The following is a 16,601-nucleotide window of genomic DNA, read 5'->3' on the forward strand; positions in this document are numbered from 1 at the left end:
TCGTTCATCGTCATCGTTTTTTTCACTTTATGGTAGTTATGTGTATTGGTTGATTGACCAACCGACCAAAATGTACCAAACGACACACAAACACATAAGGTATATACCACACCTGGTCCCCTTTTTGTTGTTGTTGTTGTTGAATCGTTTTCTGGGTCAAAAGCTGCCGCCGAATTGTGTGTGTGTGTTGATGAAGAAGCCAAATATTATTGGCGATCATTCGAATTCGTTTTTTCTACGTTAACAAGATAGGAACGAAAAAAAAAATTCATTCGATTCATCAAAATCAAACGATCAATTTTTGCAACCGCTCGCGCCACACACAAACAAAAAAAAATTTCCTAGGACTTGTTTTCGCTTTAGAGAAGTTGTTATTTCAAATTTATTAGTGTGTGAGAGAGAGATAGGTAGTCAGGTAATATTCTTTCTCACTTCTTTCCACTTTTTATTTCACGCACATGAAACTTTATATTCTGAAAAATAATTTTCATGACATTTCAGACATTTTTGCACCGTTTTCTCGCTCTCTCTCTCTCTCTCTCTTTGCTTTAGTTGTTTAAAAATCATACAAAAAAAAAAATTCATCATTGATGACCATCATCATTATCATCGTCATAATAAACCGACCTCAAAGTTTTTTTTCACACAAAAATTTTTCGTTATAAGTATCTGATCGTTTTTCGAAAAAATGGTTCGCTCATTTACTAACCAACACACACACACACACACACACTATATATTGCAAAGGCTTCAAATTTTAATTGCTCAATCTTACTCGTTTTTCGAACCTTGATTGTGTTTGTTAAATATTTTTTCTTTTATATGTTTTATATTCATTTAACTAATCAATGTTTAGACCAAGTCAAAACAACAACAACAACAATAACAACAAAAAATAAAAACAAATTCCACATTTTTTTTCGAAGTAACAAGTTGAACAACTGGGTTGGGGTAACAAAAAAAAAATATTTAAAACAACAAAATCATCATTGAAAAGCACCGACATCGGCATCATCAGCATCAGAGAATCGAATATGCCGACCACCAATTTCTCGCCATAAAAAAAAAAATTTTCTCTCCCCTCTTTAGTTCACAACAACAAAATACGAATTTCTGGAAAACAAAACAAAAAAAAACTTTATGGACATGAACATTTTTTGCAATAAAAAAAAATCTTTCTCTTACAACATAGTCATATTATTATTATTATTATGATGAATGAAATGAATAAAAAATCAGGCAAATGACCGAAATCCAATTCTATAGAATTTAAATTTAGAAAATTTTTTCTCTGTTCATATATTGTAGGTATTGCTATTGGAATACTTTTTCATCACCAAGTTTATACAATGTGTTTATGTCAATGTTTTCCATGTGTTGATTTCTTGTCATGTTTTTGAATTCGCTTGATAATGGCTAATATTGAAAATTTTATGCAAATTCTTGCTAAATGGATCAATTTGGTCAATAACAATGACATTGACATAATAAATTCGAACGAATGGTATACGAGTAAATTGTCCGAAATTGATTTGCTGAATGAAAGAATCGAAGAATCAATTTCGTGTGAACATTTCGACGATCATGGTGGCCATCGACAACAACAGGAGCTGCAATTTCGAACTTTGATTAAATCGTTTGTCAAATTAGTGGAAAATCTGAGAAACAATGTTGAAACTTTATTGTCAAATAATAATGAATGTCAAACAACAAGTTCGTTATCAACGACAAAAACAAATACCAGTTTCACGAATAATTATGAAATAAGACAACTACAAGCGGTGGTCATCAGATTGTCATTGATTATGATACATACTAAAACAGTGGTTGGTCTGGTGATTGTTAATCGTCTTATGGACAACCAAATGAATGTCAATCATTTTTCACTTGAAACTGAGATATCTTCACCAGCCAAAACATTATTGAGCACCAATAAAGAATCATTGATACGATTATCCTTATGTCATTCATTACGTTTATCATTCACAAATATTTTAAAATTTTACTTGTCCAATTCAATGTCTCAATTAAACTTTGAGAAAATATTTCCGATTTCATTGTCAAATGATATATTCGATTCTATGGAAAAAGAAAAACAATCATCTAAAATCATTGTTGATTGTGATAATCCCATACTTGTCAACAATGATGGGATCATAAAATGGTCATTGGACTATGAAAATATTGAAAAACAATTGACCATTATGAAATCAATTTATCTGATTTATCTACAGCTTTTGTTGATCGAAAATGAAAACTTACAGCGACATTATTGCGTGAAACTAATCATACAAACATTGCGTAAAGATTGTTTTGCAATTTTGTTGGCTTTGTCCACTATTTACCGATCACAATCATCAAATGTGAATCTCAGCGAAGAATTAAAATCAATAACGAATCAGTTGGAAACTAAATTTCTTGAAAATCATTTCAATGATCAAACATGTCGTTTATTAGTTATACGTAATTTCGTTGCATTGTTAGCCATATTATCGTCACAACATGGTGGTCATAATTCTGAATCAAAAAAATTATTCCATATCATTTCGAATATGTTTCGTAATCATTTAATCGTTTCAGGTGGTCTAAAATTATTAATTGATGCCACATTAGATTCGGACCGCCAATCGGAACGTGAAACCACGATTGTTCATCGTTTGCAAGCAATGGTTACTATGGTTGTAAATCTTCCTGTCCGACAAAAATTACCCTATCGACAAAAAATCATCACACAATTATTATTTGAACTTTTAAAATCAGATCATTCTGGTAGTCACCAACATTCACCGCAAATTTATTATCAATTTGCTGCTATGTTACTTGATACATTAAATCAAATCGATCCATCATTAATCCAGAAAATGGTATTTGATACGACAATAAAATCCTTTAATAGTATGGAACATGAATTTTCCATTGAAGAAACAATCAAAATCATTTATCGTTTGATTTCATACCGATCTTGTTTGTTGAAATTGTCAGATTTTTTTCCCGCCATTTTTTATCTAAGATTTCAATTTGAAATAGAAAAAAATCAAATTCTTCATATACCTTTGAAGGAAGAGAGTGAAAAACTTATCATAGAAATGTTGCGTGAAATACCCAAATCAATATATATGCTTGATGATTGTATATGTTCACAACAATCATTGTGGATAAATCATTTTCGTGTACAAATTGATCAATCATCATCAAACAGAATAGATCATCGAATAAAAATCAATCAAAATTCAGATAAATGTAAAGAACCTGTTGATTCATTGGCACAAACAAATCTATTGGCAACATTCATACTTTGGATATTAGATCAGATGGCCATTGATTTTCGTTTTAATTTTTTCTTCCTACTTTTGGAACAATTGATGAATAAAAATCCATCCACAGTTGTACTATTTTTAATAGGACCATTTGGTGATCGTCTATTCGGACAGACTATATCTAAACGTGAACAAGATGAACGTGAAGCATTCATTATTTCCAGTCAAAAAACCATTCAATTTTTAAATAGTACATTAGAACGAATTGTTCAAAAAATCATACAGATCCCTGATGAACAAAATGATGATGAAGATTTAGAAGATTTTCAGCAAAATATTCAGATATGGCTTGAAACATTATCGATTTGTTTACGTGTATTATCCATTCTAATTGAAAAAATTGAAACAAATTCAGATATTATCAAACCTTATTCATTGTCTATTGAGGAATCAAATCAATCGGTTATGACAATCTTGAATGACCTACATCCTTGTCACAATGCAATCGGTATTCTTTTACATAATAGCCGGACATTAAAATGGTTATCACTTGAAGATCATGATCTTTCTGAAAATTTATACCATAGATTTGAAAAACTTTATACAAAAAAAGATATTGTCGACCATAATCAACATCATGATAGTTGTTCAAATTTACTTCCATTACAATTAGCGTTGAAAGATCTTCAAAACAACGATTTTATGCCCGGACAAGCACATGCATTAAACATAATCAGAAAATTAGTATTGAATCGACATCCATCAATATCCGTCATGTTTGATCAAGTGATTTCCGAGGTGAAAAAAATTCTTCATGATTCAGAATCCTATCTTTACCTAGCAGTGATTAGAACTTTGTCAGCATTTGCCATACGTCATACTGACCGAATTCTGCCCATTTTGATTGATGAATTAATATCTACAGAAACTCGACCATTATCTGATCGTCTTAAAATTGGTGAAACAATCATTCAGTTAACTTATTCGATTGGTGATTTTGCCCATCATTATTCATCCCAATTCATCAATGGAATGCTTTTGGGCATAAAATCATCCGAACCTGCCATTCGAATTAGTTGCCTATCATGTTTGGGAGAATTTTGTCGCAGATTTCGTTACGGATTGCCCAAATACATGGTTGAATTAATTTCAATGGTCGAACAAATAATAACGACGGATCCAGAATTAGAAGTCCGCCGAGCTGCTGTTTTATTCCTGTATCTACTTCTCAAAGGTGTTGATCATGAATCAGCCATTTTATTGCAAAATCATTTAAAAAATATCAAAAACGTCATTCTGGATATTGGAAATCGCACACTTGATGATATCCTACAGCGACATTGTTCGAATGCATATGAACAAATATCTAGAATTGCTCAGGAATTATTACATCAAAATGATTGAAATATTCCGTGATAATATTAGATCTAACAGAAAGCTTTATAACAAAATGAAACACCTCTTAAATTTTGTTTTTTTTAAACGAATTAAAACAATTTCATTTCAATATAAAAAAATGCCATCTATGTTCATTTTTTGTAACTATTCTCATAAATCTATCAATCATCGACCTAGCAAAATTTATTAGATGAAAAAATAAAGAAAAAAAAGGAAGGCGCCTTTTTCGAAAAACTAGCGGTTCGAGTAAAAATAGTTAGGCCACTACTATTACCAAACAACACCTACGCACAAATATATCTTTTTTTTTAATAACAAAATAGATGCTATATCATAATACGCATGTGCACTGTAATTCGCATCATTTTTTATTTCTGGCAAAAATGGTAGTAGCATATATAGCTTATAGAATTTGCACCTACTACTACTGGCATGAAAAAAACCACTACTATTTTTTTATATATTCTTATGGTGATGTTGATGTTGTTGTTGTTGTTGTTGCTGCTGCTGCTGCTGTTGCTGGTTGATGATGATGATGATGATGTTGTTGTTGTTGTTGTTGATGTTCTCCCTCTATCTCTCTTCCCTTTGGCTGTGATCACGAACCAACCATACATGCACACTATAATACGGTTCTATTGGTTTGTTGGTTCATATGACTGGTTTACCATTACCATCATCATCAATTTGTTCCATTCGATATTTTTTTTTACATCAATTAATTCGTTCATCAATTTGTTGATTCCAGAATCTGATAAATTATTATGATTTTGAAATTCTTTGTTTTTGTTTATTTCTAATTGATCCGAATTGAGAATGGATTGAAAAAATTCGGTTTCATTTATTGTTTTCTCTTGTTTTTGTGTGTTTTTTTTTATTCAGTTTTATTTCATCTGATATAAACCGTATATTTTGGTTTTATATGTGTGTATTTGTGTTTGATATGTATTTATAAATGATAATAATTTTATCATTTGATCAATTAAGATTAAAGTGATGATGATGGCGAATTTGAATACATGTTGCAATTTTTTCGTTTTTATTCTTCATAATCAAAATATAATTGACACAACAATTATTCATATGATTGTTCATTATTATAAGCAACTATAATAATTATATTCGACCATTCATTTAAAAATAAAAAAAAATCCTACAAGATTCGTAGGATGGCTGAAGAATCATCAGCTAATTCATCGTCAACGACGACGGTAACGTCGGCATCAACATCAGACCAAAATGATGGTGATGATAATGTTAAAATACCAACATCGGTGGCAATCTCAACATCCTCTATCGATTGTTGTTCTTCGATCATTGCACATAAAGAAGAATGTTCTGTTCTTAAAATTGAAAATAATGTTAATAATGATGGTGATGATGATGTTGAAGAATTCTGTGATAATCAACAACAACCAGCGACAAAAACAGCAACAATGATGACGATAATCAAAAATGATAATGTGAATATGAATGTTCCTCCGGATTTATCATCATCCGATACGAATATGATCATCACTAAGATTAATGATGAAATTAATGCAATGCAAATTGATACACAATCGTCATCGTCAGATATTCATGTGAAAACAAGCAATGAAAACGATCCTGTATCAAGGACATCACAACAGTCTTTACCAAACATTGTGATTGAAAATAAAATCGAGCAGATCACAATTGATAATAATAATAGTGAAAATGTTGTTGAAATACAGTCAATGAATCCCGTTACAGCAGACATTGTTTCTTGCAATGATAAAAATAACCATAATTCTATTAATGATAACGATACCGTCCAAGAATTTCAGGAACACCATCAATCTATTCTTCATCATCCTGTAATGAATTCAATTACTGATGAACGCGATCATCGATTGCAACAGCAATCATCATTGGAAACCAATTGTAATGATGAAAAACGGGATATAGATGAGCTAAATGAATCAAAATTAATAATGTCAAATAACAATAACAATAATTCGTATAATAATAATAATAAAAATAATATTAATGAGCTTCATGATGTTGATTCTTCGATTCAATCGCATCATACATCATTATCATCATCATCATCATCATCCTCCTCCTCGTCATCATCATCGATGATCTCATCATCCACACCACCACCGCCATTATTGGATGGACATTATAATTATAAAACTTCCAATCAGATGCCTTTAACTTCATCTTCACAGAATATTCCATTGTCAATAAACGATCAACAGCCGATGGAATATTCTTGTTCATCAACAAAATTATCATCATCTTTAACGACCACGATAACGGAAACATTAACATCAACTGCCTCCAATAAAAATAATGAACATCATCATATTGATTCGAAATTACTTAATGATGAAGATGAAGAAAAAATATTACAACCATGCGCAGATGAACATACGGCAATTGTTGAAGTTTTGTCCGAAGAATTTCTTCTTGGAAATGACCAAAATATGGATGCATTATGTTCAAATCCTGATGATGATGTACAAGTAGAAGATTTGGATAAATTGTTGTCCAGCAGCATTACATCAACGACGACAACTATAACAACAGCAAACGATACCGATGGCAATGTTCAATTTCAGACACATCAATTGACAAATTATGATCAAAATTATAATGATAATAATGGTGATATTGATGAAATATTAGATCAACATGCATCAGCTGATCTATTTGAACATGTCAAATTCTCTCTCTGTGAGACTGTTTCCGATTCTGATAAGGTATAATTTGGCTATTTTTTCATCACTTTAAAAATTTTTTTCTTATTTTTACTTTTTATAAAGATGAAAAAAATTATGGTCGGACATGGTGCAAAGTTTCTAAATTATCTATCTGATTCTGCAACATATTTTATCGCAGATGATCCTGATCATCCAAGTGTTAGCGAAGCAATCGATATCTATGAAAAACCAGTCCTTACTGTGAGTGATGAATTTTTTTTCGAATTTTTTACATTCTCTAAAATATTTTTTATTCGATTAAAATATTTCAGAGTCAATGGGTTTGGCTTTCATTACGTGCCAACCGAATGCTTCCTATCGAACCATTCATATTGATCGATTCGAACAATGATCGATGCAATCGATTATTTTCAAACATTGTTGCCTGTGCTAGCCAGGTTTCATTGAATGATTTGAAAAATCTATGGTCAATGCTAAGCTATTATGGGGGAAAATTTCAATTACATTTCGATCATACTTGCACACATTTGTTGACGACAAAAATTTTTGGAAAAAAATATGAATTAGCTATGAAAGAATCATCTGGAAAAATTCATATAGTTACACCAGATTGGATTATCGATTCAATTCAACAACAAAAACTATGCGACGAGAAACGCTATCATCCCAGGTTGTTGATTGATTATCATCAAAATGTACATGGACGAAATTCTTCAATGAAAAATGCCAAGTCATCAAATACAATGACCATTAAGCATTCGATAAAATCTGAACAGCAGCAAGATTACGATAATTCAAAAACATCACTGACAAATGCAACGCCAGCAACCAAATCGGTTACCATGTCCATTTCAACTGAAGCCGTGGTAACGGCGAAAAAATCTTCAAATGATGTGCCCATAACTATGACCACAACCACCATGATAGAATCTTCGTTGCATTCACTACCGCCTACATTATCATCACCATCATCTACATCACAACCAACAAAGCCTTCGTTAGTTCCAGCCTCAACAGCTCCAGTGCCTCATTATTCTCAGCATTCACAACCATCACAACAATCTCATGTCCAATCACAATCATTATTAGCATCAAAACAGTATCATTCTCATCAACCGATTCGACATCAATCACCACAACAAGCGATGCTAAACAACAATGCTCCAAATGCTCAAATGATGCAACAGTCGCCGAATCAACATCCACAACGATTGCCGATGCATCAATTCCAACAACAAATTCGTCAACCATTGGTCCATGCAATCAAAAGTCAAAAACCAGGGCCTCAATTACAACAGAATATAGTGCAGCAATCGCAACAAGCTCAGAGAAAAATAGTGCCTCCAATGGGTCAGCAGCAGCAGCAACAACAACAACAGCAGCAATTGATGTCGACTCATCAGGCTGCTGGTTCATCTTATCCGCATCCTCAACAAGCTTCTGGCCAACAATATACGTCGCAAATGCTACCCAATCAATCATCTGGTCCACAACAAGTCTACATTCAACAGCAGCAATCGGCAATGTATCAACAGCAGAATCAACAACAGTATCGAGGAAAATATGTTTCTGGAGCACAACAGCATCAAATGATGTCGCAAAAAATAGTGTCTCCACCCTCAAATTCAGGAATGATGCTACAACAATATCGCCCTCAAAAACCACAGCAAGCCCAATTTCCTCCGAATGCACAGCAGCAACAATTTTGTCCAAGGCAAGTGATTCCGAAGCAACAACAATATGTTACTAGACCTCCACAAATGGTTCCTGGTGGACCACAACAATCACAGCAATATATGGTAAATAACCAAACGAATAAAACAAATCAACCACAACAACAACAAATGGTTCGAATGATTCAACCACCGCAACAACAGCCGCAACAGTTTGCCAATCAACCAAATTATACAGGAGATCATCAATCACCAATGTCACCGAATATTCCTTCACATCCACCTCAGCTTCAAAACCAACAACGGATGTCAATGTTGAGGATTTCAGTTCCACCGCAGCAGCAACAGCAACAGCAACAAATCATGAGTAGTAATCAACAATCACCCGTACAATCTCATCCTGTTTGTCAATCACCATCTAGTGGTGGACCGACTATGATGAATTATGTCCAACAACCTAAACCTGGAATCAGACCCGGTATGATGATTCCGAATAATGCTAATGGTGGTCTACCACAGCAACAACAACAAACACGACCTACCGGAATGATGATGAGACCCATGCAACCATATCCTTCTCAACAAGAGCAACAAATGGGACTAACAGGTCATACAATGCAACAAATGTCAACAAGACCACCACAAACACCTACAGGTGGACCACAACCAATGACTCCACAGCAAATTCAATTCATTCGACAACAACAACAACAACAACAGCAACAAAGATGGTCGCAACCAGATTACAATCAGCAACAACAACAACAACAGTATCCAAGACCGCAAGTAATTCCTCCTGGAGTTCAGCAACAGGCTTGGATCCGGCCGCCAATTCAGCCACCACAACATAGATTTCCACTTCAGCAGCAACAACACGTGCCACCCGGACAAATGATTCGAATGATGGCTAAACCGATGCTGCCTAATTCTTCAAATCAACCACCGCAACAACAACAGCAACAATTTTATGATCTATCATCATCATTGTTGATGAATAATAAGGTTAGAGCTAATATTAATCATAGTCCACAACAACATCAACAGGACCCTACTATCGCTGTACAGCAATCAGCAAACAGCGGCATTCATAGTCAACAATCACCAATGGTTTCAATACAGGCAATGAATAGTCCAAACAATAATTCTAATATGATTCAATTGTCGATAGCATCATCTCAGCAACAATCTTTAGTTAATAATTTACCACAGTCAGCGATCAAAACACAAATAATGGTAACGAATACGAATCCATCATCCACTCCCTCGCCCAATCATCATCAACAACAATCATCCAGTCCTGGAACACCTGCACCAGTTTCGGTGGCAATTTCATCATCGTCGTCATCAGTGGTGAATGAAAAAACCAAAACAGCATTAGCCAATCTATTGAATAATCGATTGAATTCACAACTACAACAACAGAATCGAAATAGCAGTGATACCAATCCGGTAACCACTGTGATCACGCCATCATCGGCATCCTGTGGTTCATCATCATCACCATCATCACCGTCATTACATAATCATCAAAACTCAAAGATTACCTTGCAACCAGTAACTGTGTGTTCGCCTAACAATAGTAATAATGTGAATAATTCTGGAGCGACAAACAATGTGGTAAGATTACCTTCAATTCAATAACCAACCCTTTCTACTATTGCTACGAATTCATCGTTCATTGAAAGGGAACCATTTCAAAAAATTTCCTTTGGACACATTATGCCTTGTATACCTGTGCCATTGCATGCATTATACCTGCATGATTTTGATTGTTGATTTTTAAATGCATGATTTATTTTTTTTATTTGGTTTGGGTCTTTTTAAGATTAGATTTTGTAGATTAACAGTCTTAAAATTAATCATCATTATTATTCATTTGCCATTGTTTCAAATAGATGAATCATTCACCAGTTCATCAACAAGCGGATCAACCTTCGTTACATAATCAACATCCTGGTCAACATTATGGTGGCCAACCGCAATCATCATCGATGTTACCTAGTCAACAACAACAGGCCGTCGGTTTATATAATTCTCATAATCAACATGCACATTATTCACAGCAACAACGGCCAATGATCGGTCCACAACCAATTCACATGGGTCAACGTTATCCTCATCCTTCACCTCATCATATACCATCACAGCATTCGCCTGTACGTAGTTCACCGGCCATTCCCGGAAAAACCAGTACCTTTCAACATTCATCGGCATCATCATCACCTCTCCCAACTGGTGGTTCTACGCCTTCAACACCAAGTCCAACATCAGCATTACATCATTTATCTGGACATTTACATAATTACCCGGTTGTACCTAATCCTAATCTTTCATTTTCTTCTATGCATCATTCAAATCAGATACTTTCACCCATGCAATCTTTCAATCAACATCATTCACAGCATTCGAATGTAACTGGTTCATCATCTCATCACCATGCCATTCAACCACATCCTCCTCCTAACCAACATCTTGGACATGTTCGTCAATCATTTGGTCCTAATTCTCATCAACAACATACGCCATATCATCATCCTCCTCCTCATATGCAACATCCACATTCACATAGAACAATGATTCCATTTCATCATCAACAAGGAGCCGCGCAACAAAACCCTACATCATCACTTCAGCAACAACATATGCAATCATTAGCCATACGTTTTTATGGACATGAAACACGACATGGATCTCTTATTGGAGCTAAAAGTTGTTTAATTGGCTGTACCTTTTATATTTCAGCTGTATATGCTGAAAATCGTTTCACGTCAAATTTGATTAGTGGCTGGAAACGTCGTATTGAAAAATTTGGTGGTAAAGTGGTTGCTGATCTTTCTAACAGTAGTGTGACACATGTCATAACCGAACATTTAAATTTACCAATGCGTTCATCACATTGTCAATATCAGCAAATGTTGCCGCAACAAAATGGTGATCATCGTTATGTGTCAATATTCTGGTTGAATGATGTATTAGAATCGGGAAGATTACTTCCACCATGGCGTTTCTATCATCTTCCTGTAGCATTTAATCCACAAACGATGCCTTGTAAACATCATGTAGGTTTTATAAAATGGTTTTTTGATTGAAAAAAAATTCAATATCTCATTTCTCAATTCATAGGTGATCTCTGTAACAAATTTTAATCAAGATGAGCGTTCAATGCTGAAACATTTAATTGTTCAAACGGGTGCTCGTTACACAGATTATCTTACTCAAAAGAATACTGTATTGATTTGTAAAAGGTATGAAAAATTTAATTTTAATTTTAATTAATTCTTAATTGTTTATAAAAGGCCGGAAGGAGAAAAATATCTAAAAGCAATGGAGTGGCGTATGGCTGTCGTGAACATTACATGGCTACAAGATGTTCTTTTTGGCAATGGAGATTGTATATCAGTTGGTAATCTAACAAAGAAATATCGAATCTTTGATCATCAAAATATGCAGTCAACGAAAATGAATGGCAAAGAAAATAAAGAGTCCGAAAAAAATTCGGAATCAGCAATGCAAAAAGATGCCTTCAGATTAGACTATCACGTGGCTCAAGGTTTAATGTCTTCATGGCGTGTGCCGATCAAATATGATGAAAATGATCTTGTTAAACATCAAGAAATGGTCAAACAACTAGAAGATCGAAAGAGACAAGAAAAACCAAATGATCAAAAAACTGATTCTAACCCGATAGATAATGAAGAGCAATTATCAGCATCTAATGCCAAAGAAAATAAAGAAATTGATAAAAAAGTGAATGGTGAAGTCACATCGAATAATGATGAACATAATGCCTCTGATTTTATTCGACATGGTACGAAAAGATCATTGGAAGATGCTGACATTGGAAATGTGATCAAAAGTGCCCTGACAAATGGTGACCATATGAATATTGATGATCCGGATGGTGATTTGCTCATGTCAACAAAACGATTTAAAACCGAAGATGATAATGAAGATCATCAATCAATAGTGAAAGAAGTAATAATGTCTTCGTTAGATAATATTTTGGCCAAGTCAGAATCGGAGAATTTAAACCTTATCAACCACGAAGAAGAGAACAGCTGTCAAACGAATGATAGCTTTTATGGATCATCAATATCAAATAATACACCGAATAATGGTACTCTTCCAATGATTATGATGAATGGAACAAACAGTGATTCAAATAACAGCTCAAACATTCATGACATGAGTGTCGATGATATTGTAGTATTATCATCATCTTCACCATTACCAAATGAAACGAATTGTTCAGAATTTAAAGTTCCGTTAGATTTGAATCAACAAAAAGTACAATTGAAATTAAAGCAACAATTGCGACCATCAAATGAATATGTCATCTTGTTAGCTGGATTACTTCGTCGACCTGGTCAATATGAACATTATAAACAAATCATACAAAATCTTGGTGGTCGTATTGTTCAACAACCAGCTGATTGCCTCAAGGCAACACATTTGGTTATTGGTTCAGAATGGAATCGTACACTATTGCCGAAAATTTCTATAAATTTCCTATGTGCCTTTGCTCGTACACAGTATATGGTCAATAGTGACTGGCTAGATAAATCATCAAAAGCTGAATATTTTTTATCCGAACAACAATTCGAATATGTACGGGCAGCTGATGATAATCATCAGGACGATAATGTACAAGATCAACAGGTCACAATGACAAACATAGAAGATCAAAGATCTAACTCATCATCCACTTCGTCGTCATCATTATCATCGGCTTCATCATCATCATCATCACTTATATTTCAAACGTATCAGTTAAATTTATGTAAATCCTGGGAACGACGTCGTGCTGATCTATTTAATGATATTCTGTTCTTATTAACACCAAGCCTCATTCCAGCGCCTCCTATATTGATACAAATTATCGAGGCAAACGGTGGCCAAGCGGTTATGAAACGTATGCCTAATCGTCGACAATTAATGCATTTATTCGAACAAAACGATGGACGAAAATGGCCGATAAAAATCGTCATAATCACTTGTGAAACAGATCTTCTTTTGCTAGCTGATTATTTAATTCAACATCCACAAGTTGGTAAGTTTTATGCATGTATTATCATGTAGCATACATTTAAAGCTAACTTGTTTTTGTTATGTACAAAATAGAAATTGTCAACTCTAACTTTATTGTTGATTCAATATTGAAACAAAATATGGATTATAAACCATTCAGATTGTTTTCTGAACAATTGAATGGATCATCAAGCATGATGAAAACCACGACAACGAATACATGTGGAACAACAGTCGATTCTAATGCCAAAGATTCTAACAATAATATACATCTAAATCAAAATCACCATTCTCATTCGCATCTTATACCGACTACCACAACACCACTACCGAAATAGTCATTATCATCCGCATCATCGTCTTCGAAACGAAATGAAAATTCTTCCACAAAATAGTGTTCAAAACATTAATCTTTCATTTCTTTGTTTTCTCTTCGATTCGACATTAAACACATTTTTTGTTTGTTTGTTGACACACGCTTTTGTGCATAGCATATTCACATCCTGCAAATCATGACAAAACTATCGTGTTAGGAAAATGATTTTAACATGTCTTCAGTTTATTTTTTTTTCTTTTCTTCGCATGATCAGTTTATTCATCCCCTTCAATAACCTTGTCCACACCAGCAATCATGATTATTTTTTTAAAATATATTTAGAATATTCACTCATCCCTTGATTTGACTTGAAACACACCCACACTTGTTGATTTGCTGTCCGATTTATTTTATCGCCTATATATCTAAATTATTCATACATCATTTTTTTTCGTTTCATTGTAATATTATTATTATTGAACGTAATTGATCATGACACACACACACACACAAACACATCCATGACACAATCCTTGTATTTATTTGTGTATTGATTAATTAAGATGTAAGCAACGAGAAAACCAAATGAGAAAAAATTTTTGTTATATATTTTTTATTTATAAGAAAAAATGACGAAATGCTTATGTAAAGAAAAAAAAATTTCATTACATTTCATAATCATACAGATTTTCATTTTGAGAATTTTTTTTGTTTTTTTTTATACAATGAGGTCCACATTATAGATGAATGATTTTACAATAATGGCCGCCCAGAAGAACTGCCATTGATATTATTATTCAATGATGAGCTTGAATGTTGCAATGTGGTAATTGATGATGCTGATGATGGCTGTTGTGGCCCAGTGATTGATGCGTTTGATGATTGATGATTAGATGATGTTGAGGTTAGACCATTATTGCCCGTTGGATTTGATGGTGTTCCTGGACCACCACCTATCATCACTGATGATGGTACAGATGATGACATCATTGGACTATCATCTATTGGCAATGAAGATGATGCATTTGGATCATATGGTGGTGAATCGGGAGAATGGCGTTTCTTTTTCTTTTTGTCCTTTTTCTTTTTTCTTCGCTGTTCTTTTTCATCATCATGACGTTTTTGTTTTTTATGTTTTTTCATCATCATCTCATGTGAATCACGATCACGATTAGAGGATAGAGACGATAGTAGATCGGAATTCATATTCGAATCCGAAAGTAAATGAGCTGAATGATGATCGTTTGGTCCACCTAATGGTGAATCACCTGGTCCATTTGGACCAGATCTATTCTTATGACTTTTTTTATGCTTATGTTTTTTGCGTTGTACTGTTTGGTTCATGAATCGATATTGATCAGGCACTGGACCAACATGTAAACGAAATGCCGAATCCAATTGTTGTTTATTCAATGGAACTATCTCGATCGATGTGATTGGTGGACGTTCTATCATTTTTCTTAATGAACTGTCATCTTGAGATGCTGGTATATCGATATTGCCGGGAAGGTTTGGCAGAAATGCACTCAGCTGATCTTTAATTTTACGACCACAAAATTTATTAAAAGAATGTTCGAGATTATGGTATTGTAGTAAATTTGTTGAGCCTGTCAATTCACTTGGAGCTATATTAGTGAAATAATATATTAAAAGTTACTAAACAAATTAAAAGAGAATTCAAATATTACATACGAGGTAATTCTTTCATCAGATAGAATGGTCCACTATGAACGATGGCAGGTGTTTTGCCCAACGATATAGTCGTTTTTAATGTTCCGGTAGAATCCTGTCTAGGTATAACTACCGGTGATCGATTACCACGTGGACTAGTTTTAGGTGAACATTGTTCCGATGGTCGGCGAATGATTTCGGACATCATTTTTATGATTATAATAATTTTTCCGATAAGAATCCGATTTCAAATTACTAAACTTTGGCAACATTCAATACCATTACAAAGTATGCAACATCTACGAACATAAGTAAAAAAATATGGTAGAATTTTCTTTTACAATTCACAATATATTTTGTTAAACAAAAATTATTTTAATTTTGGATCATGTACACGAAAAAATAATGACAATAATAATTCAAAATAAATAAATATTGTATGATCCAGCATTCAATGTTAGCACTTGGTCAATATTAAGTGCTCAATAGGAAAATTTGACGCTGCCGACACATACACACAAAATACACATGATCAAAACAATAAGTCGTAGTGGTTCAAGTGTATGTG

The 16,601-nt window shown here is 33.7% G+C and overlaps 3 protein-coding genes across 4 annotated transcripts; 2 read left to right on the top strand and 1 right to left on the bottom strand.

Moving 5' to 3' along the window:
• The first annotated feature begins 1,378 nt into the window (after window positions 1-1,378).
• On the top strand, window positions 1,379-4,774 carry Tango6 (transport and golgi organization 6). Its single transcript, XM_047064040.2, has one exon. The coding sequence runs from the start codon at window positions 1,413-1,415 to the stop codon at window positions 4,659-4,661; it is 3,249 nt and encodes a 1,082-aa protein (XP_046919996.2). The 5' UTR covers window positions 1,379-1,412; the 3' UTR covers window positions 4,662-4,774.
• A 553-nt stretch (window positions 4,775-5,327) lies between these two features.
• LOC124493349 (uncharacterized) lies at window positions 5,328-15,040 on the top strand. 2 transcript variants are annotated; one of them, XM_047056421.2, is made up of 7 exons: window positions 5,328-7,384; window positions 7,448-7,585; window positions 7,657-10,635; window positions 10,914-12,077; window positions 12,142-12,263; window positions 12,315-14,068; window positions 14,140-15,040. In XM_047056421.2, exons 1-7 carry the CDS (start codon window positions 5,825-5,827, stop codon window positions 14,382-14,384), a joined length of 7,962 nt encoding a protein of 2,653 aa, XP_046912377.2. In that variant the 5' UTR covers window positions 5,328-5,824; the 3' UTR covers window positions 14,385-15,040. The 2 variants fall into 2 exon arrangements, with proteins under 2 accessions (XP_046912377.2, XP_046912385.2); XM_047056429.2 differs by having other exon boundaries at window positions 7,657-10,020.
• On the bottom strand, window positions 14,959-16,516 carry MED19 (mediator complex subunit 19). Its single transcript, XM_047056516.2, has 2 exons — window positions 16,055-16,516; window positions 14,959-15,987 (listed from the first exon to the last, which is right to left on the bottom strand). The coding sequence occupies exons 1-2, from the start codon at window positions 16,239-16,241 to the stop codon at window positions 15,116-15,118; spliced, it is 1,059 nt and encodes a 352-aa protein (XP_046912472.1). The 5' UTR covers window positions 16,242-16,516; the 3' UTR covers window positions 14,959-15,115.
• Window positions 16,517-16,601: the final 85 nt, after the last annotated feature.

Source organism: Dermatophagoides farinae, chromosome 2, assembly GCF_024713945.1.
Source record: "Dermatophagoides farinae isolate YC_2012a chromosome 2, ASM2471394v1, whole genome shotgun sequence".
NCBI classification, from domain to species: Eukaryota; Metazoa; Arthropoda; class Arachnida; order Sarcoptiformes; family Pyroglyphidae; genus Dermatophagoides; species Dermatophagoides farinae.

Coding starts and splice junctions, on each gene's coding strand:
- Tango6 (XM_047064040.2), top strand. CDS start 1,413: ATGGCTAATATTGAAAATTTTATGCAAATTCTTGCTAAATGGATCAAT.
- LOC124493349 (XM_047056421.2), top strand. CDS start 5,825: ATGGCTGAAGAATCATCAGCTAATTCATCGTCAACGACGACGGTAACG. Junction 10,636..10,913: donor CTGGAGCGACAAACAATGTG/GTAAGATTACCT, acceptor TGTTTCAAATAG/ATGAATCATTCACCAGTTCA. Junction 12,264..12,314: donor ACTGTATTGATTTGTAAAAG/GTATGAAAAATT, acceptor TGTTTATAAAAG/GCCGGAAGGAGAAAAATATC.
- MED19 (XM_047056516.2), bottom strand. CDS start 16,241: ATGATGTCCGAAATCATTCGCCGACCATCGGAACAATGTTCACCTAAA. Junction 15,988..16,054: donor TCTGATGAAAGAATTACCTC/GTATGTAATATT, acceptor TCACTAATATAG/CTCCAAGTGAATTGACAGGC.